At 35.8% G+C, this 27,395-nt stretch overlaps 4 protein-coding genes across 5 annotated transcripts; 2 read left to right on the forward strand and 2 right to left on the reverse strand.

The window, feature by feature from the left end:
* Positions 1-701: 701 nt before the first annotated feature.
* On the forward strand, positions 702-6,739 carry LOC140832595 (anoctamin-like protein At1g73020). Its single transcript, XM_073196697.1, has 16 exons — positions 702-1,172; positions 1,506-1,575; positions 1,724-1,839; positions 2,397-2,523; positions 2,598-2,698; positions 2,971-3,062; positions 3,170-3,274; positions 3,404-3,673; positions 4,352-4,484; positions 4,572-4,685; positions 4,776-4,846; positions 4,951-5,081; positions 5,516-5,598; positions 5,688-5,795; positions 5,996-6,154; positions 6,235-6,739. The coding sequence occupies exons 1-16, from the start codon at positions 990-992 to the stop codon at positions 6,361-6,363; spliced, it is 1,992 nt and encodes a 663-aa protein (XP_073052798.1). The 5' UTR covers positions 702-989; the 3' UTR covers positions 6,364-6,739.
* A 546-nt stretch (positions 6,740-7,285) lies between these two features.
* Positions 7,286-12,107, reverse strand: LOC140832604 (uncharacterized protein At1g51745-like). 2 transcript variants are annotated; one of them, XM_073196709.1, is made up of 4 exons: positions 12,003-12,107; positions 11,140-11,482; positions 8,880-9,808; positions 7,286-8,575 (listed from the first exon to the last, which is right to left on the reverse strand). In XM_073196709.1, the coding sequence occupies exons 2-4, from the start codon at positions 11,328-11,330 to the stop codon at positions 7,551-7,553; spliced, it is 2,145 nt and encodes a 714-aa protein (XP_073052810.1). In that variant the 5' UTR covers positions 11,331-11,482; positions 12,003-12,107; the 3' UTR covers positions 7,286-7,550. The 2 variants fall into 2 exon arrangements, with proteins under 2 accessions (XP_073052810.1, XP_073052819.1); XM_073196718.1 differs by having other exon boundaries at positions 11,788-12,084.
* A 246-nt stretch (positions 12,108-12,353) lies between these two features.
* On the forward strand, positions 12,354-18,084 carry LOC140832623 (uncharacterized). The gene is made up of 11 exons (XM_073196741.1): positions 12,354-12,499; positions 13,298-13,363; positions 13,454-13,521; positions 13,610-13,643; positions 13,708-13,777; positions 14,751-14,808; positions 15,125-15,253; positions 15,954-16,045; positions 17,012-17,096; positions 17,540-17,621; positions 17,712-18,084. Exons 1-11 carry the CDS (start codon positions 12,493-12,495, stop codon positions 17,753-17,755), a joined length of 735 nt encoding a protein of 244 aa, XP_073052842.1. The 5' UTR covers positions 12,354-12,492; the 3' UTR covers positions 17,756-18,084.
* Positions 18,085-18,316: 232 nt separating this feature from the next.
* Positions 18,317-20,517, reverse strand: LOC140832616 (glycosyltransferase BC10-like). The gene is made up of 2 exons (XM_073196728.1): positions 19,452-20,517; positions 18,317-19,094 (listed from the first exon to the last, which is right to left on the reverse strand). The coding sequence occupies exons 1-2, from the start codon at positions 19,977-19,979 to the stop codon at positions 18,456-18,458; spliced, it is 1,167 nt and encodes a 388-aa protein (XP_073052829.1). The 5' UTR covers positions 19,980-20,517; the 3' UTR covers positions 18,317-18,455.
* Positions 20,518-27,395: the final 6,878 nt, after the last annotated feature.

The following is a 27,395-nucleotide window of genomic DNA, read 5'->3' on the forward strand; positions in this document are numbered from 1 at the left end:
AAAGTTATAGCTAGTGGTAATGGTGCAACTCAATTTTTTTAAACCGCACAGCAGCTCCAACACGACGGTTCGATCGCTCTACCAAACACAGACAATTATTGCACCCAACAATCTCCCTCCCAATAATTGCACTCCTTGCAATCAATGAGAATCGAACCCGTGACCTTGGCTCTGATACCAATTGTAGGACCGAGCGCTTGTCGCTTTACCAAAAGCTATAGCTAGTGATAATGGTGCAACTCAAATTTTTTAAACCGCACAGCAGCTCAAGTACCACGGTTCGATCGCTCTACCAAACAAGGACAATTATTGCACCCAACAAAATGTTATAAAAAACACAATAGATTAATTTTTTTCTATACACACATACAAAATTTGATCTCATGATATAATTTTTAATAAACAAAAAATAACACTCTTCTAAAATTTAAAAATAATTCATTTTCATGTAACAAAAAATATCATAAAAACTTATTTTAGTAAATTTGATTTTCATAATAGAGAGAGATTATTATTTCTCATAGAGAGGTCAAATATAATTAAATAGTAAAGATAGTATTAAAAATCAATATGAAAATTTGATTATATTTGTTACGCGGTCTTGATGACTGATGTGCTGTCATCCTCGGTATATATATGTATATAGTATTATACGCTCGAGGGGGAAAAAGAATATAAAAAATGGCAAAAACCCAATAAATTTGACAAATAGGAGGGATTGTAGACTCGTGGGTCACTGCTTGTCCTTTGGTTTTGTATGTTCATTTACAGGTGCTGCAGTTACTTCTTGTTTGAGAAACTTAAAGAGGGCCCCGCCTCAAAAATTCATGTATGTTGACATATCTCGGTGCAAGTCTCAATCTTTCGAGCCACAATTTGAAAAAGAAATCTGAACCTCACTTGCTGCTGCCGGAAAAGGTTGAAAAACAAGCACCCTTTTTGTTATTAGAGCTTTTTCGGAGCTGAATTTTCTTGGGTTTTTGTTGGAAATGAGTGGGCATGATAAGGGAGAAGGCGTTGTTTTCGAGATAGCTGTGGCTGTTCCTAAGTGGGGTGAAATCCAAGGAGACGAGAGTGGTGATGCTGATTGTGTTCATGTTCTTGTCGATGAGTTCAAGAAAAGAGGGCTGATTGTTGAAAGAGCGGTTGGCCTTCAAAATGAATTCGTTAAGGCGCGTTTTAGCTTTTGTTTGTTCTTGATCTTTTAGTAATTTGTTCATGTTTTTGGTTTCTGCTTGAGATGTTATGATTTTGCGTGCTTTGGCCGATGTTGATTTCGGACGTTTCAAATTTTTTATGGACCTATACGCTCTCTGGCCCACTTGACAATCTTTTTTTCTTTTGGTTCCTCCCCTGTTGTTTCAACCTATGATACTAAGTGGGATACTTAGATTTTTGGTGTAAAAAGATGGTGCATTGTTGACTTCAATAATTAAGAATTTTTCTCGATCGTTCAAAATCTTTATTTGGGTAAAGTGCTAGGGAATTTTTTGTGGCCTTTGCAGTTGGCAGCACCACTGGAGATACTGGGAAAGGCTGCGGTTGAGTTGAAATTCAGAAAGAGAACTCATATAGGTAATAGGTGTGATCACTAATCTTGTCATGGTTTCGGTTTCTGTTTTGGTTCTTTCTGTGTGAGGAACCTTATGTTGCTATAGCCAAATTTTCAACTAATATTGCAGTTTAATTTCTTTTTATCTCGGAATTGATCTTGCTTTTTCAGGAATTGATTTACCATTTGAATGGAATGAAGTTGAAGCTTTTGTTAGGCAGCCAGACGGTTCCTTATTCAGTTGGTGTGAGCGTTTCCATTGCTACAATCATATATTAGATGGAATTGTAAGTTTTTTCTTCTGTTGGATCCTTATGAGTAGTTCTTTTAGTTCTCAATTTCTTCACGTGGCTAGAAAAATTAACGCAGTTGTGGACATAGTTTATAGGATTGCAAGGGAGAAAAATTCAATAAAATTATGGAGGGTAGTGATACTAGCATTCATCTGAATATCATGGAAAGAAGGGAATTGATGTAAATATACAAGCATATCTATGTTCACTGAGGGAGAATACCAAATATTAGGTGGCACTTTGGGCGCATCTTGGCATAGTTCCTGAAGAAAGTCCTTTTAATTTTCTATTATTTGGGCGATAACCTGTATTAGCCTAAATCGATAGCCATATAATCTATTGATGTCGAGATTAGAAATTCAAATTGAGTGTCATTTTGTTTTCTCTCAAGATTGGTTGGAAGTGTGTTTAATTTTTTTGATCGTTCATTTTTTTATTTCTTTTTATTATGATTGAATTTTGTTTTTTATATATACAATAAGTAGTAATAACTCACAGCATCCAGGGTGTCATTCCTGTTGATACAGTGCTGACTGAGTCATATTTTCCAGGTGAACACAGGAAAGTTGATTGTAGGAATGAAATCGGATAGCACAGAGCATTATTGGCAGCCAGGGGAATCTCTTATTCAGAAATTAAGATCATTAGGTGTCATCAAAGACATATTTCCACTGCATGGTACTCATTGTTCATTTGAATTTTCTACTTTTCTGTAATCTGGAAATGATTAACATTTTCATTACTTTTTCCAGATGAAAGAAAGCGAAAACTGCTATTAAGAAGTTGGGCATTGAACTGGTTCGATCTCACAACACAGCCAATTGATGAGATATGTTCATACTATGGAATGAAGGTAAATGTGAAATCTTGTCAACATGTTTATGTCGAGGTTTGGCATGCAAATGGGGTCTCATTTTGTTATTCAAAAGATTGGTAAGAAGGATGCCTTATCCTTGATTGTTTCATATTTATTTATGAGTGTCATTTCTTATTAAAAAAAGGTTATTGCTAATTAGTGGTTGCTGAACCTAGCTATTGAGAGCTTTCTTCTATTTAATTTTAGCTTCTCAGTAATCACATTGAGGCATTTTGTTTAACGATTGAGAATGTGATGGTTCGTTTTAGATTGCTACCTATTTTGCCTTCCTTGGAATGTACACAAAGTGGATGCTATTTCCGGCTGCCTTGGGGCTTACGGTTCATTTTGTTGATTTTGGGTAGGTCTGCTTGAATTTGTTCCTCTTTATTCACATGATATGAAGAACAAACACTTCTGTTTCTTGTATTGACTGATTCTCATATAGGCTTCAAAAACCTCTCTCAGATCTTTGCAATTGTGGGTTCTTCCTTTATTCTTCGTATGGGTGATAGCTTGGGCTATACTTTTTTTCCAGTTTTGGAAGCGCAAAAGCTCGGCCCTTTTAGCTAGGTATGTTGATAGTTTGGCCATCTCTTTATTGTTGTCCTCTTCAGAGAAGTACTTCGAATGTTTCTTTTCAATAAATTCTCTTTTGCCTTCTTTATTTTCATTACATTTTCGTTTTTTATTTTGATTCAGGTGGCAGATGTATCATTCAACCGTCACAGAATCTGAATTTAAATTTGTGCATTTAGAACCCAGCTCGCCACAAAACCCCAAGGAAATCATGAAGAAACAAGAGACAATTAAAATGAAGGAGAAAGCATTTTTCCAAAAAGAAGAGTGGATTAGATGGCTTATGAGATTCAGAAATGATGCATTCATCATAACAAGTATCATATGTCTCCAGCTACCATTTGAATTGGCATATGCTCATCTTTATGAGGTCATAGGCTCAGACTTTCTGAAGTAAGAATTAGTTCTAGATGATGGTTCTCTCTCTTTGCAAATGAAATTTTAGCAATACTCTTTCCTCCCCCTTTTTCCTGCGAGGAAAAGACAAATAAAGTAAAGAGTTCTAAATGGAACCTGGGGTCTGATGTAGCAATATTTAAGGCTTTCTATTTTTAAGCTCAATCAGGTCTTCAATCAATCAATACGTTACGCGAAAGAGATATTTATGCATGAGGTTTGGATGTTAACAAAATTATGGTTCAATACAACTAATCCCTACACCACTCCAGTAACTCTCGGACTTGTGCAGCTCTGAGCGATGACCTTAAACAAATACTACTTATATTAGCCTATATCAGTAATTCTGTAATGTGTTCATGCCCTGTTAGGCATCATATTTGGGTTGTCAGTCCATTTTTTAACAAGTTTATTCAAGTGGAGAGTTTATATTTATTAATGATTTTTTTCCTTATCAAAAAATAAAATTAAGCAGTCCTTGGACAAAATAACTGCTCAACATCTCTTGAACTCAAAGTGTCCTGCGACCCTGTCAAGTGCTCTCTTTGTGCACACTTTTTCCTTCTAGTTTCAGATTGGGATACGATAAGCTTATGAACTGGGATTTTTAAATTTTTATTTCTCAGATTTTATGTGGAATGAATCACTAATTTTACGTGTTTCATTATTTTTCAGGTTTTGTTTGACAGCAGGTTATCTCTTTGCTATTCAGTACTTCACAAGATTGGGAGGCAAGATTTCCGTGAAGCTTGTTAAACATGAGAATAATGAAAATGTGGAGTACCGAGCTAACAGCTTAGTCTATAAGGTAGATTAAAGAGAGCTGTATAATGCTTCAATTTTTTTCCTGACTTAACTGCCATGAAACAAGAATTTTCCTTTTTCTTTCTGCCAGGTGTTTGGTCTTTATTTTATGCAGACATACATTGGAATATTTTATCATGCTCTACTGCATCGCAACATCATGACCCTTCGGCAAGTTTTAATCCAACGCCTTATATTGTATGAGGTAAGAAAGACTTTCATGGCCTCCTATCATTTACTCTCTGCCTATTGATTCCTATTTCTTATGTATGTCTGTACTTGGAAAATTTCTCAGGTAATTGAAAATCTATTGGAAAATTGTTTTCCCTTTCTGTCTTATACATTCAAAAAGTTCCGTACTGTCAGGTATGTATAAATTTTTTTAAATGGCATGTATTGCTTTGTGACTTCTTTACAACTTCCCTTAATTGGATCTTTGTCTAAAAAAGATGAACGATATATGTTTGAAGGACCAAGAGAAAGTGTGAAAAAGGACCATCAACAGAGAACATCCGAACAATTCCGAGGGTAGAAAAGGATTACCTCAAACCTGCTTATGCTGCGAGTATCGGTCAAGAGCTTGAAGATGGACTCTTTGATGGTAATGCATTCTTATGTTGTCATAGTAAGATAGTTATAAAGAGAACTTATTATTGCAGATCAGGTTTTTTCTCAATGCATGACTATCAATTGATTATGTGGGTACATGCCATGTTGATCCCATGCGATCCAACAATTTACACTCTGTAAGTCTGAATAGAAGCAGGCAAGCAGCTGATTGACTCGATCTCCAGTCTACTAAAGGTGTAACAGGAGCTTTTTCTAGTCACTGGAAGATTCCACTGTTGATAAATAAGTAGACAGATATGAAAAGGAAAGAAAAGAAAAGAAAACAAACCTTTTGGGGTCTGGTTTCATGTGGCTTTTCATTCAATGGCTTCTACTTTCTTTTATGTAAAAGTAAATTTAATCATTTCAAGATTTTTGTTTCAATGTTAATGGTTTATAAGATTTAAAATCATTAAGTGGTGGCAGATTTTTTGGAGTTGGTGTTGCAGTTCGGGATGACCACGATGTTTGCTTGTGCATTCCCCCTCGCGTTCGCCTTTTCTGCAGTGGTAGTAATGAATTTTGGTTCTATAAATCAACTGATGCCTGATATATGTGTAGATATTAATGTCTTTTATTCCGTTGATGATTGAGGCAGAATAACATAGCAGAGATTCGAACTGATGCCCTGAAATTGCTGACCATGATGAGAAGGCCTATACCTCGTTCTGATGCAACAATCGGAGCTTGGCTGAATATATTTCAGGTCCTTCGTTAGATCATATATTATTTAAGCAAGGGCCACGCGAACCTGGAACTTAAATTTTTGGGGCTTTTAGAGGCAATACTCATATTTCTTAGAACATGATTTTCAATGCTCATATTTCTTAAAACAAGATTTTTACGTTGAAGAACTTATACCTTCCTAGTATTTCATATTTGAATCTTTATTCTTTCTTGTTTCAGTTTCTAATAGTGGCGTCAATTTGTACCAATAGCATACTCCTAGTATGTCTATACGATAAAGAAGGAAAATGGAGTCTCTCACCCGGTTTAGCAGCTATTCTTGTCATGGAACACGTGCTTTTGTTTGTTAAATTTGGATTTTCGCGCATTGTTCCCGAGGTATAAAACTCAGGACTCGTTTATTAAACCTGAAGATAATTGTTCAAAAAACAACTTAGCCTGAGTTTCTCATTTTAAAGGAGCCAGCATGGGTTAGAGCTGCACGGAAGAAGACTGCAGCTCAAGTAGAACAGATTTGTTCCAGACAACTATTGAGAACCGTTTCCGGTGATGAAAAGTTGTTTTGGGAGATGAAAAAGAACGAGTAGAAATGCACAAATAACTTTTTCCACTTTCACATAGTTTGCCAAGAACTGCACAGGAAAGTCGTAATATTCTCCCCTGCTCGAGCACTTCTATGGAGTCGCGAGCTCGAGAACTTGATCTGGGGTTTGCCATCTGCATCCGCTTGCCAAGTTTTGATCATAAAAGAAATGATTAGATAAATTGTATCTGTTTAGATGAGTTGTTTCATCGTTTGTAATAGTGTGCTGTCTGAAAGTAATGCTCGAGGATGATCCTTTTCTCTCTTATTGGTAATACTCTTTTTGATCATTAAAAGTTTTATCAATGTGCTTTTTTACATGGGAGATAAGATAATAGACGCGACAGTTTTATTTTTATTAATTAATTTATTTTTGCGACTATTACCTTCATTGATTTATTAGCCTGACAATAAATATAATCATCTATGAAGATATTTGTTAAACTAAAAACAGTGAAGCACACCTCCTTTATACGATAAGAATAATAATAATAGTAAATTGGGAAAGGTTTTTTAAACACTGAATAAAATATTCGCATCCAAGAAATCCAAGTTATCTATGTTTTTAACATAAAAGCTTATATATATTATGTTAAACTAAATAAATTCCTATCTACGAAATGCTATGATTTTTCATCCAAAATGTCATTAATAGTATTATGTCGAAATTAATAAATTGTAAGACCCTCGATCCATGTTTGGAACTCGTTTCTCTCGGACCTCTGTTCGTTCTTCACTTCAGCTTTTAACATCGTTTCCCGTAAATTCCTGAGACACACAACTTTAAACCAGAGGGATCACAAGTTCAATTGAGAACACCATTTTAATACATTTTGAGGAAGTGAAACTTATTATAAACTAATTTTTTTCAACTTATTACCCAAAATATTCAGGCCATGTCAAGTAAAATGTTCTGTAACCAGATATCCCATCACCACCGTTGGGCACTATATAGTATTACAGAGCCAAATGAGCCTGACGTCAAGATTCAAACTGTAACACATGTATGATTTTCCTACGACAAATAAATGTCATGTCACAATACAAATTATACACAAAAATCTACCTCCAGGGCAGAAATGTACAGTACTGGTAGGTGACCATACTTTTATCAAGAAATGTAAACTCGGTTTACTAAATAACCACAATGTCGATAAGTAGGGGAGAAGAATTTCAAGCTCGGTACAAACTTCATGTATCATCTGATTTGGTAAAACGGGGTGCAGATCGCGTTGAACTATTCATCGCTGCATTTATTCTACTGAAAACTATGCTCAACGGGACACAAGCAATAGAAGGGCCCTTGACCTTTTCAACTATCGGCTTCTTTTCTTGATTTTTACGCGTACCTGTTAGAGAGGACAGTTTCCTTGTCTTCTTAGACAAGATGATGTTTCGCCTTGATCTTGGAGGGCCATGCTTCCTTGGGGGCGGTCCACGTGGCTTCTGTTTGTAAGCCATATCAAGACCTTGGAAATCAGAGGGATCTTCACCCAGGCAATGCTCGAACTCAGAGCTGCTGCCGTAACATTCAGCTGTCCTGATTAGATTGTCACAAAAACCATCTTTTAACTTTTCAATTGCGACTGGATGACCGATGATAGGCCGGGCATTCAGTTTGCTCATGAGAGAAATATACGGGACTCGCTGGGGGCGAGAGCTGTTGGCTTTCACCTCCACATGGACTTCGTACAATCCAGATCCTGTAATATGGTGTCTAAGAGAAAATTCTGAAGAGTCATATTTCGGGTTGACTGTGAAACGAGACTGGCGATAGGGGAGTTGCCTATGAGGCACCGGAAGCTCAGGTGTTAAATGTCCAGCACGAAAACCTTTTTGAGCATTCCAGCCCCAACTACGAGATTCAACACCCTGGATCTCTGAAACTGGCCTTGATTTTACGCGAGAGGTGTAGCTCTCTGTCATGAGGGTCCCACCAACACGGTTGAGGTCCACGTTTTGACTAGAGCCAACTCGGAAACCTGTGTCTGCCTCGTCTAAATCTTCCTTTCTTGATCTTGAATTCCTCTTACCTTTTAACTGCCACTTAGAAGTAGCTTTCTCGATCCTTTGCTCAATATTGTGAATTTCAGCAGTCCCGGAACTAGCAGAGCCTGATTCGTTATGCTCGGTTTCAATGTGACTACTTTGGCTAGATTGTGCTCCAGCACCGGTGTGTGCTTTCTGTGGTGCACCAGAAACAAACTTGGGCATGTCTGAAAATTAAAATTCACACTAGCATAAGAAACAAAATGTGTTTACTGAAATCACTAATCTCCAATTAAAATTTATGGAAAAGGACCAAACAATTAAATTATTGAAGAACCAACTTTATGAACTGTAACAACCAAGAAAAGAATGAAAAAACAAACTAATTTATGCAAGTTGGCATTAGGCAGCAGAAACATTGAAGCATAAAAAATAGGACTGATTAGCACACTAGGCAGCGATGATAAAAAAGGAACACGAAAACCTAGTCCTAGAACCATTAGCGGGTAATTTCTAGAGCGATTTCTGTACCTGCAGAACGTATTTCTTCATTAACAAGAGGAACATCAAACAATCTTTTAAGAGAATCATTCTCAGGAATGCCCATCACGCTGGATATTTCATTCTCCTTCTGTTTGCATCTAAGTGAGGCATTGTTGACATGATTAGGTTCCTTTGATGCCGTTATCATATTCTCACACGAAACTCCGGTACTGTCAGAGTTATTATTTATCACAACTGAGCTGTTCTTCTTTGACTCATAAGATTCTAACCCAGAAACCTTACTGTCAGAAGCTTCATAGACAGCCGATCCATTTGGAGGGGACAAGGCACAAATGGGAACAGGCACCACTGGAGTACACTCCAAAACTTTTGTCAAAGTGCGCCGGCGATTTTTCCTCTTCAAGAACTCGTGAACACGAGCAACCTGAGATCTTTTCCTTTTCAAAGATGGTGCCACACCCATTCCCAAGTCCTCGAGTCCTCTCATACGCTTTACCCCTTCTGTCCCATCGTCCTCCGAATCATTCGGAGTCCTCCACCTAGATCCTCCATTCGCCAAATCTAAAAGATCAGATTCCTCACCGGATTGTGACGTCTCTTGGGCAGAATCAGAACCATCTTCACTTTCTTGGATTGAATTTGATAATTCACTATCACTCAAGTTCTCATCCAAATCTTTGCTTTCTTCACTTGTATGGAATGTAGAAGGTGATTCATCGACATGGTGATGCTCTTCATCATGTATGTTTGGTTCAGCAGAGAAGTCCGGATGCTCGTTTCCAAGATGAGCATTTTCAATCTCAAGAGCCTGAATGATAGCATCTTCTCTTCTTGCGTATTTGACAGCCTTCTTAGATGAATGAGAAGCAGCTGCCTTCGCTTTCTCAATGCAATCATTAAACTCCCCACAACGGAAAGCTTTAATTCTTTTTGACTTTTCGAGATTATACCAGTCCCTGAAAAAGTATGGGCAAGAATCAGAACCCTAATAAAAAAAATTGCATGGGGCATATACAAGAAAAAATTTGTTTGGTTTAAAATAATGGATAAACGAAACGCAATAGCATTTAGCATCCATCCATCAAAAAAGAACATTTTTAATTGGAAAGAAAAAATATTGACCTATGGACGAAGATCCTCGAATAAAAGCACCAGTGAAGTAATTGGCATATGGCTAAAGCATGGCAATATTAATAATCACTCTCTAGTTCAAAAATTTTCCAAATAAAGGAGGCAATTTTGATTTTGTCACAAACCCATAAATAGCTATGGCAATAAGTTATTTGTTTCTTTACTCTTTTATCCAGCCATTCATTGCGGCATAAACTGTCATAAGTAAATACTAAACAATAAACTAATATTTTCAAAGATTGCTGCCTTATCCTTGAACATCATCTTATATGTACGGACAAGCCTCTCTATAGGCGGGTTCAAAAATCAACTGAATTCGATTGATTTTTAATAGTTTGGTCAAGTTTTAACCAAGTTCGGAAAATTCACTACAGTACTAAGTTTTACTACCTAATCGAATAGATACATATGATATATCATACAAATGATGCTCATCAACAAAAGAAATTTCTTATCACAAGAGCCTTGCAAGTCGATAAAATAAATAATGATCGTCTCCCAGATACATTGCTTGCCAATTGGGATTTCTTGGCTAATTATCCTTTAGTATCGATTTCAAATATTTATTCAGGTTAAGCCCTTACTGCTAACCATCAAGGAAGCAAATTTGATTTAGTAAGTAAATCAGGAAAAAAAACACCGCTCGAACAGTTAAATCAACAACTCCTGACCAAATAATATAATTTCAGTGCAATAGGTCGCAACCTATGCACATTTTGTGGATAACTAAATGAAGATTCTTAAATAAAATGACCACGCGATCAAGAAAAGATTGAACAATGGATATCCCAAATTATTACGAGACAAAACTATAAAGGAGAACAGAATGAGACTTAACGACCAACGACCCGAAACAACAAATGTCACGTGTCAATGGCGCAAAGCCAACTGAAATTTAAAGTTCAAAACTTCGTTAAGGACCGTTACCCCGTCTAGTCCATAAAAAGAATAACCTATAATTTAAAACTTCGTTAAGGACCGTTACCCGTCTAGTCCACACAAAGAATCACCTACTAACACAAAATAGCTCAGTCGAAATATTATATGACTCAAGCGCTAAATGATAAATGTATCCGAGTTTTCAACATCTCATCATGTCAAGTTATAACAAAAATTGAACCATGTAAACAAATAGAGCTATAGAGCAGCTACTTACACACTTGCATCCTCCCTACCAAGAAGTTTAACAGGTGTTCCAAATCTTGGTATTGGTACACAGTTCTCTGGTAACTCATCTGCTTCTAGAATTCGACCGGGCCACCAAGACCCATTTCTTCTGCGAACCCAAACTAATCCACCCGCCGATGGGTCAATGCCCTTGCCAGGGTCCTCGCCGGAACTCACCATTTCCACAACACAGCCAAGAGGGATCCTTTCTTTAAAATCGAACAGGCAAAAAAAATAGAAAGGGACAAGTGAACAACAAAAAACAGGGGGGATTATTTCAAGCTAGCATTTTTGTGACAAATAAAGCCTCCAAGAAAATTCTCAAAACCCTCCTGCAACAAAAATACAAATTTTTGTCGAATCAATTAAAATACAGGGGAAAAAAATAACAAAAGCTTCGGGGAAACAAAAACCAAAACCCATATACAGAAAGCGAAGAAACTAAAAAATGGGAACAAAAGCAAAACGAAACCAGATCACGGAACCCGGATTAAAATAAATAACACAAACCACTCCGACGACAAAATTTATCAATTAAACAGAGAGAATTAGATCTGCTAAACGGATTCATAAAAATGAAATTCCCTTTTCAGTTTACTTTCCTCATTTTCAAGAAAATCAAACCCATTAATTATACCACTTAAATATTTTCCAGCATGTCAGGGGGAGTCCTCCATTGCTTATTCAAGCGGCAAGGATTCTATAACCAAGGCATCGGCTTTTGGATTCAGAGACAGCACAAGAAGTGGGTGACACATTCACGAGTGTGTATGCTTATGCTCGTGTGTGGTTCATATGATGAGACATGCAGGAAAAGGAGCCATACAGTTCAGAAACTAGAATCAAAAGTACCTCTTGGTATCTTAGACAGGGAGGAGCCCTCTGGTTTCACAGAGTGAGAGAGAAACATAGTAAGAGAGAGATTTTCTTTAAAAAAAAACTATTGTAGGCAGTATTTTATATTTATATATTACTGTATTTGAAATTTGAGGAAACGAGATTTAAAAAAAAAAATAAAAATTGAGGAAGTGAAAAAAAATATATAAAAAAAGGCCAAAAAAAGGAGAAGGGATTAGGCACAAAAGGTTGTATATTAGTTTGTAACACTTGTCCCACATGCATGATGTAGGGTAAACATGAATCAAAGGTAATACATGATGGACGGCTGTGATTAATTCATTTTCTTGTAGCGAGCACAGAGGATAAAAACCATGTAGTTGGGCTTTTGCTCGTGAGCCCAGCTGCTAAAGTGCTGTATTGGAATTATTTCTTCAAGCGATTTCATCGAACAAAACGAAAGAAGGAAGAAAACTATCAAACGGCTCAGCTAAATAAGGGAGCCATGACAGGTATTTCTCATAAAGATTGCATCTTTTAGAGTTTTATATTATAAAAGTTGATTACTTGGTGTTTTTTAACCGATTACTTCAAAAATTTTGAGTTAAGGTTTCTGGGATGCTTTTAATGCGTTGGAATTTGGAATTTTGATTTGTTTTGTATGCATTTGCTAATGAAATTTTGGATGTAATTATAAGTTTGAAGATGTGAGTAAATCAATCCCTGCAGTTCTAGCCTTCTTTTTTTGTGATGGCAAGGCCGCAAGGGGATTTAGTGCTTTGTGTTTCACCATTGATATTGCTCGTGACAACTGTTTTCTTAAGAATTTTCCATGCCCTCAAAATGTTATCGCGTGTTTGTATGAGGATTTTTCTAGGTTTTCTATCATAATGTGGCAGTTGGCAGTTAAATAATAAATAGAAGTGACGTTTGAAGACAATAATTTTCACGTGTGATTCAATTTTGCCCCAAAGAACCCGCAAGTTTGAATACCATGCTGATACTACTATTAATAGATTTCTCTGTTGAAAAGATGATGAATATAGTCTGACACTGGGAATCCTTGATCGCCAATGAACTTTGATGGTTTGTAGCTTTAGGAAATATTTGTGATTTAAGTTTCAAGGCATAAAGGTCATGTATGTGACACAGTTTCAAAGTGTTGCAATGAGCTTCCATGGCATTCGTTGTTGCAAATTATTAAATTTTTATGGTTTGATGGTTGGATTTTGATGCTTGAATTTTTTTAATAAAATAAGGCATCCATTTTTTGTTAGTATGGTCATTTTCATTTTGTTACTGTTGAGTAGACTATAAGCAGGAGCAGGACATGGAAATTGAGGCCTTGGAAGCCATTCTGATGGATGATTTCAAAGGTTTGTGCAATGCAATCTACTTTTGGCTATCATTTTTAGTTGTTTAATGTATTATCATTTAGCAATTCTGGTTGATTTTTTTTTTACCAGAAATTCACTCTAGCGAAAGTGGCCTAAACACTTCAAATCGTTGCTTTCAAATAACCCTCTCTCCTCAGGTGACATGTGACTGGAGTTACCTTATTCCAAACTTCTAAATATCATATAGGCCACTCAAAGCTTTACTTTCTATATATTTTGCTTCAGGATGATGAGGCAGATGATTCAACAAATCCTTCAGGTACTTCAATCTATATGCCTCAGTTATATTTGGCCATGTTTAACTGGTGAATTTTTTGTTGCAGTTCAGCTGGGTTTAATATTCTCACACACAGAAAATTATCCCGACGAGCCTCCATTTTTGAATGTCAGGAGGTTAGTTTCGCAAGATGAGGCGCACACCTATTGAAGTGAAGTGCCATAGAGGATAATATAGTACAACATACATACCTGAAAAAAGTTTCATCACATATACCAAAACATGCACCATACAAATTTGTGAATGGCCATAAAATAAATACTTATAAATCTATCAGGGAAATAAATTAATGTTATCTTTCAATTTGTCTTGGATTTATACCTGTATATTTAAGTCATATATAAAAAGAGCATTGATCCTTTTAGGCACATTAAGTTTGGAGCTTTGCAGTTAAGATGTGTGCTTCATCAAAGAGATGAGCCTTGGCATGTTTCTAGGGGCGGGGCAATAACTGAGCCTCCCTAAGCCTTGAGCCTAGATACGCACCTTGTCCACTTTTAATAACATTCTCTTTATATATATGCTATGCATGTACAAGTTTAGAAAATTGCAAGTTTACGGTATCCATGCCGCATTTAGAACCTTTCATCCACATGATCAACTTTTGTGGTTGATGATCTAGTCTCTTTAGCACCTGAAAAAACTGTAATTTGCGTGATGTTGCTTACTACTGTCATATAGTGTCTTTGGATGGAGAATCTTTTTTTACAAAAAATTAATTTTATAGGAAAACACATTTTTTTAAAAAAATCTCTCGTAACCAGGTTCAAGTTGGTGTCTGTTTGGTCTTTTATAATTATAGAAGTACCAAGAAAGAAAGAAATTTGAAACCACAAAATGAGGTTTTAAGAGTTTTTGCTTCAACTTCTTTTTAAAAATATAACTCAACAAATCTTTAACTGCCATATCTGAAGATATAACTCTTTCTAATTCCTTTTGTTTTTGTTTTTAAAAATGCACTCTAAAAAGATGGCTTCGTGAAATGCTTTTTTTCAAACCAATTGCTTCTGTTAAGATCACTTAATACCCCGAAACCAACATCATCTCGGAACTTCTCTTTTTTCTGAAGTCCTCATCCTCTGTTTTCAGTGTGAAAGGAATTCAAGCTGGAGATATCAAAGTACTGAAAGAAAAGCTTGAACAAGAGGTACAAACTTCAAAAATTCACTACTGAATGCGTAGCCCAACTCAAATGCCATTTAATATCATCTATAACGTGATTAAGAAAGAATCACATGTGATGTGTCTAGAACACCTGAAGATGAATTAGACAATCATCCATCAAAGCACCATAATTGTGCTCTAAAGTTAACATTACGATTGCACTAATTGAGGTGATATTTGCCAAGAACAAGAATGTCTTGGGAACAACCCATTATTGAGTACATCATGTGCGCTGAACTCTTGATCTTTTAATACATTTCTCGTTTACCTATAGTGTTCTAAACACTCCCATTTCACAGGCAACTGAAAATCTTGGCATGGCTATGGTTTACACATTGGTTACATCAGCCAAGGAGTGGCTTTCTGAAAGATTCTCTCAAGACAATGGAGACGAGAATGCTGCTGAAGACGGGGATGCAAAAGATGAGGTATTCTTGCATCGTTTATTAAACATACATATTTGCATGTAGTCATATGCACACACTGATGCATACAATCTTTCTAATTTAAACTTGTTTAGACATAAACTTCGCTCTAATTTGTATTTTGCTTTTATATTATTATATACACATCTTTGTCCACCTTACGCCCACATAGCTGGACTTCTTTTCTATAAAAAAAATCGCTATCTCCTGTTGTTATTGGGCCCTATTTTTTCCTTGCATATTTTGAAAATATTTCACGTCATAAATTACATAGGAAGTTCAAATTTGGAGGTATAGTAAGTAGAGGGTATTTGCAATAACATTTGACTCGGGTTGCTTTGAAGTTAGGCTATGCACACACTGATGCATACATGTTTGAACATATCTTTCTATTTTAAACTTGTTTAGACATAAACTTCACTCTAATTTGTATTTTGATTTTAGATTATCATATACAAATCTTTGTGCACCTTACACCCACATAGCTTACTTCTTTTCTAAAAACAATCGTTATCTCCTGTTGTAGTTGGGCCCAATTTTTACCTCACATATTTTGAAAATATTTCGTGTCATAAATTACATAGGAAGTTCAAATTTGGAGGTATAGTAAGTAGAGGCTACTTAAAATAACATTTGACTAGGGTTGATTTGAAGTTGGGCCTTCACTGTCCACTGAACATTTTTTTGCCTTTTCTTGATTCAGATTATTGTCCCACATGGAGAACCGGTCACCGTCGAAACGTTTTTGGCATGGAGAGAGAGATTTGAAGCAGAATTAGCACTTGAAAGAGCCAAGTGAGTTTCAATAACAATATATACTTCGTTTAGTTTTCAACCAAGTCAAACTTAATTAAGGGTCCATTTGGGAGTATGGGTGTTTTTTTTTTGTTTCCATTTTGGAGAAATTATTATTTTCTTTGATAAACAAATAAACAGGTTTCTATTTGGGAGTCAAAAATAAAGTTTTGGTTACAAAAATAAAGGTGTGTCTGTTTGGGAGGAAATGATCAAGTAGTATTTTAAATTTATCTTACTTTAAAATTAAATAAAATAACAATAATTTAGTACATAGAATGGTAAATTTAATATTTATCCATGTTTAAGTAGAGATATATAAAATATTTTAAAAATAAAAGTTTAATACTATCTTAGAAAATTAATTAAACATATGTGAAAACTATACTCTACAAATTACATAAACATAGAAATATATGTAAATCAAATAAAATGAATAAGAAGGGGTAAAACTTTGGTAAAATGTCAAATATAGGTATGTAATATACGTTGCAGAAAAAATAAAAAGAAACAGCTCAGAGACAAAACAACGGGACTTAAATCATTGTGTATCATATGGTTTTGTCTCAAGGAAATTAGAGTTGAAGAATTTTTATGTTTAATTTGTTGGCAACAGGATCAAGTGAGGTCTCTCATTTCTTTTACTTTGGTCCATTTGATAATTTGACTCACAGCAATAAAAGACATTGCCAAGAGGCCTATAAGATGTGTACTGTTTAATTGAAGCTTGTTTCTTTTGCAGTATTTGCATGGTAAAATTTATTTCCCAAACTTAAGATATAATAATATTGGGTTCGGTCTAACTTAACATTAGGATGGTTTAACTAAGTCTCACCTCTATATCTATGAACATTAAAGTTTCAATCTCTATACAATTTGACCCCAATAAGTAGAAAGGAAGAAAAGCCTTTCTTCTGTCTTCTTGTTCTTGTATATTTGAAAATGAACGATTCATTATCATGTTAGGATAATGCCTGATTCAGCACTTGCTGTGCCCAAGGACAAAAAGCTTACGGGCAGAATCTGGTTTGAAAGTGGAAGAGCTGCCTCGGTACCTATTTTATCCCGTTTAGTTATAAACTTCTTATCTCCCAAAATGGACGAATCTCGTCGCTTAGTAATTGCACAATGTATTTTTTGATATTTGGAAGTGTGTCTATGTCAGACATACACACACTCTCGTCGTTTCCATATCATTCTTTCATTTTTCCAGTGTTCGAATCTACTGACTACTGTTGGACCTATGCGTCCAACAGTTCATGTACATTGAGTATGTTCCTTCCAATGCAGCAAGCACTAGACCCACCTAATGGCACATCTAATTCTTCTAAGACAAGTTGATGCACAATTCGATGTCTATACTGCCACCTTGCCAACTTATCGGAGAACGGCGTTGCATTTTTGCGATATTCATGAATAAATATATAGAGTTCCTCGTTATGAAGGATTTTAGTGACATATTGGTCACCGTGTGCCTTTTCTTTTTTCTTGCAGAAAGGTTCAGCGCCTGTTGTCGAAGGTTCTGATGGAGACGAGGAGGATATTGATTTTGACGAAGACGACGACGACTTCGAAGGTAGACCTCGTTGCATACTTTTTTCCTTTCGTTTTTTCTCCCAAGAAACTTGCGCGCACTAATACCAATAAAAATTAATTGTGGGGGCAGACGATGAAGAAGACATGCTGGAGCACTATCTGGCCGTGAAGTGAGACTCTCTTGCTCATTCAAGAGGAATTGGTTGTAGGACATAATATTTGCCAGACTCAATGAACAAGGCTGTTGTTGAGAGGCGAGCTTTATCCTGTTGTATACAAACGATGGGTTTTTCGATCATATGTATCTTATAAAGGGTGGTCTTCAACATGTGTCCAAATTTTGCTAGAAAAAAGCGTCCAATTGGCTGCGAAATTCTAACCATGTTATGGTAAAGCATTCTGGGAAAATGTTAAAAATGTCTGTTTAACAAACAAAATATCCTGGAGCTCTATTTTGTCATACTTTTTCTTGAAACAGTTATCATTGCTTTTGTTACTAATTATATTTACGAACCCTCTCAACAGAATCGAACCTTGATCTCTCATTATTAGCATGATATCATCACACACACGGTATGAAAATAATATAATTTTCTAGTTTCAGAGTGGAATCGACAAAATTTACAGATTTGTGTATTAGTTCTTGCTTATCAGCACTCAGTGAAGACACTGTAAGAAAATGGCCACACAATAAAGAAGTCTATAACTTGATACAAGAAACATGACTAGGATGTGGAATCTGAACTCTGAACCATATTAAAATTACTGTCATCAAATATTTTTGTGGATCCACGAATCTGTAAAATCTGGTCTCCAACACATTTTTCGCTTATATAGCAGCGACCAAAACTTTAGAACATCCAGTATTTTGCGGTCAATATCCAAAAAATTTCGATGAATGTTCAAGTAAGGTTTCCAAAGCATTGGGAGCAAACTTTCTTGCAAACAGGAAACAAAGGGAAGTCGGCTGATTGTTGTAAATGCATTGCTCACTTCCAAATATGTTCTCAAAAAATTTCTCTGTTATATCTGCTTTTCCAAATGTAGCAGGGTGAGCGCCACCCCTCGACCAGTCTACCCAAGTGAGACTTCTGTTTGCCAATACATGAGGAGATTCAATGCTTAACATGGTGGGGAAATAATGCTCGTCCACATAACATGCAGGTCTGCAGAATTGCTCGAACTTCGGGTAATAAGTGGTGTCTCGAACCATATTGACTGCCAGTTTTCGATTAACTTCAAACCATTGAGACCCTTTCCGCCAATTGGTGAGATTGACTTCGGGAGACATTTGGTCATCATAACGTCCTCTACCATATGGTCCAGGATCGTCAACAGCACCGATGAAGCTGTAACGGGATCTTGATATATAGCGGTGAATAATGCTGAAATTTTGAAGAGGAATGCATGCTTCTGATACAAGGACGAACCATTCGTTGGAGATGTCCAGCAACGCATTAGAAAGAAGTCTTCTCTCAGCATCACACATACTCATCATTCCCCACTCAGCCACCTACAAAGATTAATAAAAGCAACTTAAATCTTTCAAGTCGTATATCAAAATAAGCACTACATTGATAATGTTGTGCCACACATATGGGCACACAAGATAGCTTGGTCGATAACTGTTGCAACAATAACCCAAACAGCCAATTAAGAGATACAGAATATGAGTTCTGGAGACATAGTTAGCTTTACATACGATCAAGAATGAGCAATCATATGTAAGCTTCACATTTTCAAAAAGAAAAGTTTTAATTCAAAGCACGAGTTGGCTGAAAAAATCAGTTAAATTATGATGATAAACCTCGAAACATAAAGCTAGCAAATCCAAACCAGAAAGTGAAGATGTATCGATCAATCTCAGTACCTGGCTTGGAATTTGCCTGCCGTAAAAAACTGAAGGAGGACGAAAATCTGGCTCATATGACGGCAATGAATGAATGTATATCGAATATAGCTTCTCATTTCCATTAAAAAATCTTTCCCACAAGGGTGCCATGGGCAAAGGTCCTCTTGTCAAGAACATGAATGCAATCTTGGGAGTTCTGTGGAAGGGATAATCTTTAATCATAGGAACGAATGATGCCCGCCAAAAGAGCTCAGTATCATTCATGTCATGCAAAAGGCTAAAGGGAGGTTTGATCAAACCCTTTACATCCATTGCTTCTTGAATGCAGGGTTGAATTTTTGTTTGAACAACAGGATGTACACTCTGTACGTGGACATGCCGGCTTGAATACATACTAAGAAATGAAAAAACTATGCCGATTCCCAACAAAAGCAAGAAAAATTGAAGTAATCTGAGTGGCAAAGGCCTGTTGGAATGAGATGCCGTTCTAAACAGAGGATCTTTGTCATCCTCCAATGAACCAAAACTCCCCACTCTCGATTGCATCTCAGTTTCAGACCTTCAACCACTCTAAGGTAATGTATTTTAGCAAAGAAAACAATACAAAATCAAAGAAATCCAGAGGATATAACAGTGTCGAAAAAGAAAAAAAGAATCTTTAGCATCCCATGTTGTCAAAGGAACGAACAGTCGGTCTGCATAACACAACACATCATGTTATATGATTCACCAAGTCGAGACTTTTACACCATTTCTAGCCAGAAAAACGACCAATAATCAAACTAATTGAAAATTTTAAACCGAAAGAAAGCAGAAAAAAGCTATCGGAATAAGGAAACTTTTAAAAAGGTTTCACCAGCCTCTGCACCTCCACATAATATCTTTTAACCGAAAAAAAGAAAAGAAAAGAAAAGAAAAAAAACACAATATTTGATTAAGAGGAGAATGAATTCAAATCCTGATTTCCTTTGTTAAACGGAGCAACAGATACATTTAAAGCATAACCAGATTTACAGCATAGGATGGAGATATATCTATATAGTATATACGTGTAATATTTGTTGTAATAATGGGCTGGAAGTAATAAATTTAGGAGTATCAAAATGCGACACGATCCGTCGACTCGACATGACCTAACACGAAAAAAATCAGGTTCGGGTTGGATTGATTCGGGTTAGTGTCATGTTAAACGGGTTTCGGATTGAGTCATGGGTTGACCCGCGAATTTTTTTTTGAAAATATTACCTATATTTTTATATATTGTATGCTTGAACAAAATTTATTGTATATTTATATGATAAATTTCATCATTTAACATTTATTTTACATATTTTTATTTTTTTAACAATTTTTTATTTGATTTAGTAAATATACTTATAATTTTCTACGATTAAACTTTCAAATTTAAATCTGAAATTTTGTTATTATATGTTTAAATTAAAATATTATTATTATTTTTTATTTTTTTCATTAATTTTTTTTAAAAAATAAATAAAATTCGAGTTAGGCGGGTTATACGAGTTCGTGTTCGAGTTGGGGGTTTTCGGGTTGCTTCAGGTTCGGATTTGGTTCTGGTTGAAAAAAATAAAAAAATTCACGAGTTGACCCGAAACCCGACCCAACCCAACCCACCCGATTGACACTCATAAATAAATTCGCAAAAAAGGAACGGTCAAGGAATCAAATTTAATGATCCAGCCAGCAAGGAATTAGAAAGCGTATTGGGTTCGAGCAAAGAGACCGATTCTTGGGAATTTCACACCCATTTCCGCCAAAATCTCTTCAGACAGGACTCGACAAGGGATTCGGCATTCATGGTATATCGTCGTACTGATCCAACGAAACTTCGAACATGGGCAACGGTGAATTATTAAAAGTTTGGAATGAGCTTTGTAAGAGGGGGTGTGTTGCCAAACCTGGGAGATTATAATTGTTTCTTAACTCTAGTTTTTTTAAACGTGGTGCCTAATTATGTGACGTTGATGTAGTGTTATGACTTTGATGTATACAATGTCATGTTACATCAACGTCATTATCATGTCAAAAAAGTCATAATTAAAAAAATGAAATTCAAATGACACTGATGTATGCAGAGTTACGTCAGTACTCATTAAAAAATAAATAAAATTGAAAGATTCATAATTTAGATTGGAATTTGAAAAAACAGAACACATTTTATCAAATATTTCAAAGCTTCAACGATTAAATGCTTGGTTTTGAAAACATTATGAATCCAATTGACATGCTGCCAACGTAGGATGAAATATGAATTATGTGAAATGAAAACAAGGAGAGGACAGAGGGTTTTTTTTCTAGGCGTAAACTTTCATGCATGACTTTGAGTTGTGTGGTTATTGTGCATGGGATGTTGGCCTCGGTCTAGGGCTGGTTTAGAGTCAGTGTTGGTCTCGATCTAGGGCTAGGTTGGGTCTTAGGGCGGCTAGGGTTCGAGGGAGTGGCTAGGGAAGAGTCCTAGTGAACTAGGACTCTCCCCCACCCACGCTCGAGTATGGTTAAGGAGAGGAGAGGCTTGCGGCTGGTTTGGGTGCGAGCTAGGCTAGTCCATCAGGGTCAAAGGGAGGTGGTCAGGGTTCGGGTCATGGGTTGGTGCAGGGTGGCTCGACGTGGCTCGAGCAAAAACATGAGAAAGCACCATATGGGGCGCCCGACTGCTGTTAGTCTTCAGGTGGTTCGCGGCGCTGGCCAGAGGCTTGGCCTGGGCTTGGTTGTGTCTGGGCGTGGTCCAAGGTTGGTAAGGGTCAGGTGGGCTCGGTGGTGGCTCGAGTAGAGGAGTTCTAATCTAACTAGGAGTCTTGGGCGAAGTTAGGAGTCACGCACAGATTTGTGAGTCTCGAGTGTAGGGCTTCTGTGCAAGCTAGGGTAGGGTTGATCAGTAGGGTTCTTAGATGGGTTGGCTCGGGTTTGGCTCGAGTAAATAGGTAGATGGCTCGGTGTGTTTAGCTAAGGGTCAAATTTCGTGATTTCATGAACAAAAATTGGAACCACGGGTCCACGAGTGTGGTTCATGGCTTACAAGGGTAATTTAGTTAATGAAAAGTTTATGTTTAAAATTTGAGATCAAAATATTAAGTTTTGAATTTATTCGAATATTAAACGCCTCACGAATCGTTAATTAAAGAATTAATTAGAAAGTCTCGAATAAAGCTAAATAAAATTATTAAAAATTATATATAACCTTAAATAATTATTTGGGATAAGCCTGTGTAATTAAAAGTAAGAAAAAGTTAAAATATATAATTTTTACGTCTAGGGACAAAACAATCATTTTACACTTGGGTAATACGTAAAAGCTTGGCAGCGTCCCGAAGGATCAAAACGCATGTTAAATGATATTTTATGATTTAAAATGATGATTTTAACGAAATATGATATTTATGATTTATGGTAAAGTTGTGCACTTTTTACGGTTAAAATGTTATTTTTGGGAAGTTATGATATTTTACGCTTTTAAACGAAGACGAAAAATATTTTGAGGAATGTGAATTGACTGTGACAAAAGATATAATATATGATATATGATTTTGTGGGGATATCATGAGGGCCAAGGCCCCAGAGGACCCCGTTTACGGGACAAGGCTCCAGAGGACCCCGGCATTCGTATTTCTACGGTGGAGCCTAATGCCCACCCCCATGGGCCATGTGGAGCTGAAGACTGATCAGTCGACCGAAGGATAAAATCTAGTCACTTTCAAGGATCAAACTTCGCCAAAATGATAAAGGATCGAAAGCTTTACGATTAAATGATTGATGGGTTCATAATAGTTAATATTTTATTTTCATATTTCCCGTTATTTTAACCTCCGATATGTTTAATTGACACATTTTTGTGTAATTTTATTGTAGGAGAAACTTTTACGGTCTTGGAGCAAATTTGAGCTAAAAAGGTTCAAATTTGAAGTTTCCAAGATAGAGTTTGAAATAGAATGGCCAAATCAGAAGAGGTGTTGGAATAAGGCGTGGCCACGCCTTATGATGATACTTCAGCTGCCAAAGAAATTGCAAGGAGGATAATTTTATACTTTATGAATTAATTAGGGTTAATTAGAGATTAGTGGGCTTTTATCAAAGAATTTAGACCCAAAAATAAAAACCTCCACTCCACGTACAGTGAAGGAGGTGCGCAGCCTTAGTTTCTCTCCAATCACAAACCAAATTCATTCCAACTCAACGTGAAGCACAAGAAAAAGTGGCTCAAGGATTTTCTCTCCAACTCTCTCCACACTTTTAGGCTAAGTTTTATTTCTATTCAGGGGATATTTTTACTATTTCAATTTATCACTGTGAGGCTTTTGTGATTTAATTTAATATTCATGTTTTGTTCAAGTATTTGTTGATTTATGATTTATTTATATGAAAGTTGTATCTCGGTTAATCTGACAATTTAATTCGATATATAATTTTCTACTGCTAACCATGAATTCAGTGATCCGTAATTGTCATGAATGATTGGTACATGAGTAACGATAGATCATGTGTGTTGTGCTATCATAACATATTTAATTTAAATAAATCAACGAAACTCGATCTATCAATTACAGCTATCTCGATTGTTAGATTTTAGGATTAACTGTTTTCACAAAACGAAATGCTATCTTTAATTAACATGGAACGCTATCGTGCCCAGTTAATTATTAATAAGTTTTGACTGGATGCTGGGTTCGGTCAATTATTTTAGGAAAAAACAAGAATTTTAGCGGCTATCCCTATAATTCTAAAGTTAATTGCTTGTAATTGCATGAATAAATATATGTTAGCCGATGAACAGTGATACAATTGAATAGTAGAAATCCCTTGAATCGAGCTTGGTAATATTAATTTACATTTAATTAGTTTTTCATCTTGATTTGTTATTTCTTCTTGCATGTTAAATTAGTTCTAGTATTTTATTTAATTCATATCCAAAATCCCCCCTTTATTTGCATTTTGCTCGAAAGAAATAAATCTCCCGTTCCCTGTGGATTCGACCCTGCTCATCATTACGCTAATTTTATTTAGAGAGTAGGAATTTAAGTTTGGTGGCACAACGACAGCACACCAATGATTTTACGATATATGATTTATTTATACTAAAAATGATTTATTTATGTTTAAAATTTATTTTAAATAAAAGCATGATTTTCAATGCTTGTGAATGTATATGTACTATTTGTTGTTTATGTTTAGAACGTGCTTAGTCATAAACTCACTAGGTTTGTGTGATGCAGAATATGATGATATTATAGGAGGCGCTGACGATTGAGTGGATCGAGTATTGCAGTACACTCCTCTGTCCACAATGTCTTTCTTAAACACCTTAAATTTTGACCTAAATATCCTTGCAATCTGAACGGTCTTGAGGTGATTGCCCGAAAAGTAGTTGATATTTTATCTCATTCCAATTTGGAATTCATGTCATTGTAAGCATTATTTTCGGTTTTTCATATGTTTCTACCAAAGTCATGGCATCTTGATATCGTTGGTACATATCACATGGGTTTCCACTAAAAGATGACGGCAAAACAATTCTGGTACCAATTCATGTTGATTTGAACGTAATTCATGTTGATTTGAACATATCCTTTGTAGTTTTTTTGTTTCAATCTTTACGTAATTGCCGACTACATATAGTTGAAGTAGACGACCTCCTCTAAGTAGCAATAACAATGAATTTTCTCGTATCTGACAAAGAAGATAATTTAAAATATATGAGTGTGATGTATATCTAAGTTGTAAATTTTTTTTTAATTATTAGAAAGAGAAAGCATAAAGTACATTGTTTTTTTTTTTGTTCACTAACATGTGGCATATACACATAGTCATTTAAGCATGTTAACCGAGTACCATCGTTATTTCTTCTATTTATATCCCAACCATATGTACCATGTGGCAAAAGGAGGAGATATTACAAGAGATCATAATAGCCAAAAACATCTTGAATGCTTATAAGATTTCCACCGATTCCTTGTATAATAATATCTCGACTGCTCAAATTTTCTTCACATTCGTTGTCAACAATGATTGCTGCAACTTGAGATGTTGTTGTATACTATATTGATGTTCATTAGGTTTTTGTTGTCTTATGACGAGCCTACAATTATGTATGTCTTGACATTGGCCAATTTATCAAAACACGTGGAAAAATGGATTGTGTTGATCGAGAATGTTTTGTATCTTAATCAACAATTCTCGTCTTAGTTTTGAATTTTCTTGAAGTCTACTGTCTATATCATGATCTATGTCTACAATCCACATCTGCATGTATCTTGGCCTATAGTTCTCATTTGATAGAAAACTTCCAATCGAGTGATATATTGACCTATGGACATAAAATGTGTAAATTTCATGTGTACCGGTTGCTAAGGACTCGTCTATGTTGACTCCCATCGATGTAAAAGAGAAAACATGGTTGTATGTCCTTATAAACTGGAAAATGTCTACCTTTTTCATTATCCTCTCCATACAGCTCTTGCAATTCAATTGGGGAAGATATATGATCCAATTTTGTATTTCTATTTTGATAGCACAATTGTGATGTTTCACCATGAAACAATAGAGCTCGACAATGTATACAAATTTTCTTGGATCAGACAATTGCCACCGATAATTTATTTCACTTTCACCGGAATTTCTTGCTAGATTATGATATCGACGTAGACGTGGATATCGTTATATATAAGAAATCACATTGTTTTCATTGAAGTGCGTTCATGCAATTATGTTAAAATTAATTTTTATAAAGTATAAAAATGTAAAGAGTTTTTCACAAAATGTGAAGAGCTCGACTCAAGAGCTCTTCATAACTCACAACTGGGTCGAGCTCGACCCACGTCTGAAGAGTGGACATTGCTGTAAAGTTTTTATTAATTCCATTTTGGGTTAACATTCGTATTTCCAATTAAATTTTTTTCAAAAATTTATTTGATTATAATCCAAAACTTTCTTAATAGTATATTTCAATTTTGAGAGGGTTGTGAAAATTTCGATATATAACAAAATTTTGATATATAACAGCTTGAGGTTTTGGGTCGAGCCAAGCTCTACTGGGTCGAGGTCGACCAGAGTGGAGTTTTTGGAGGTGGCTCGCCCCACGTTCAGTACACGAATAATATGAAAGCTCGACTCATTGAGATACATTAAACATTCATTCGAGTGAATATGTTGGAGTGAAATTTGTTATGAATTTTTTAGGTTCCACTATTATTATGAAATTGTTATGAATTTTAGATACATTAAACATCCAGTCAATATTCAACTCGCATAGCTCGACTAAATGATACATTTTTTACATAAGATTCCACTATTGGTATGATTTTTTTAACAACTTACTTAAATTATAATATATAACTCGTATTAAAATGTTTACATAATTATAAATTTTTTATATACTTCATATATATTCTAATTATATTTAAATAGATCATCATAAATATCAATATATATAATATCAAAAGCTCAAAATCCACCAACTCTATCCACTCGATCCAAAATCGACTTAAAATCGACCCAAACCCTAAACCCTAAACCGAACTCCAAACTCTACCCACTCGACCTAACCTACACATCTCGATCCCAAACTCTACCCACACCATACTCAACTCACACTATGTGCTCGACCCACACACTTAGAACACTCAACCGACACAGCTTAGCACACTCGACCCACACACTGAGCACACTCCACCCACCTGCTCGACCCACACCACACTACCTGCTACCTACTGTGGGGACCCGGACGCTGATCTTTCTCATTACTCATTATTGGGATTTAATTATCAGTTCTGATAAACATGGTCTAAAAATTTTTCTTTTTAAAATGTAACTGCGGAAGGTAATGGAATCTAAACAATATACATCTCTGTATAAAAACTACAGTTCAGTAGAAAAGTACAATACTGTACAACCTAAGTCTAAGGTTCAATTACTAAATTCAAGTGATAAACCAAGTCTGCTACAAGTCCGGAA

This window comes from Primulina eburnea, chromosome 1 (assembly GCF_022965805.1).
Source record: "Primulina eburnea isolate SZY01 chromosome 1, ASM2296580v1, whole genome shotgun sequence".
NCBI lineage: Eukaryota > Viridiplantae > Streptophyta > Magnoliopsida > Lamiales > Gesneriaceae > Primulina > Primulina eburnea.

Coding starts and splice junctions, on each gene's coding strand:
- LOC140832595 (XM_073196697.1), top strand. CDS start 990: ATGAGTGGGCATGATAAGGGAGAAGGCGTTGTTTTCGAGATAGCTGTG. Junction 3,275..3,403: donor AGCTCGGCCCTTTTAGCTAG/GTATGTTGATAG, acceptor ATTTTGATTCAG/GTGGCAGATGTATCATTCAA. Junction 5,796..5,995: donor CTTGGCTGAATATATTTCAG/GTCCTTCGTTAG, acceptor TTCTTGTTTCAG/TTTCTAATAGTGGCGTCAAT.
- LOC140832604 (XM_073196709.1), bottom strand. CDS start 11,330: ATGGTGAGTTCCGGCGAGGACCCTGGCAAGGGCATTGACCCATCGGCG. Junction 9,809..11,139: donor GGTAGGGAGGATGCAAGTGT/GTAAGTAGCTGC, acceptor ATACTTTTTCAG/GGACTGGTATAATCTCGAAA. Junction 8,576..8,879: donor TGAAGAAATACGTTCTGCAG/GTACAGAAATCG, acceptor TTTAATTTTCAG/ACATGCCCAAGTTTGTTTCT.
- LOC140832623 (XM_073196741.1), top strand. Junction 13,364..13,453: donor TCTGATGGATGATTTCAAAG/GTTTGTGCAATG, acceptor TTTTTTTACCAG/AAATTCACTCTAGCGAAAGT. Junction 17,622..17,711: donor AGACGACGACGACTTCGAAG/GTAGACCTCGTT, acceptor TTGTGGGGGCAG/ACGATGAAGAAGACATGCTG.
- LOC140832616 (XM_073196728.1), bottom strand. CDS start 19,979: ATGCAATCGAGAGTGGGGAGTTTTGGTTCATTGGAGGATGACAAAGAT. Junction 19,095..19,451: donor GCAGGCAAATTCCAAGCCAG/GTACTGAGATTG, acceptor TAATCTTTGTAG/GTGGCTGAGTGGGGAATGAT.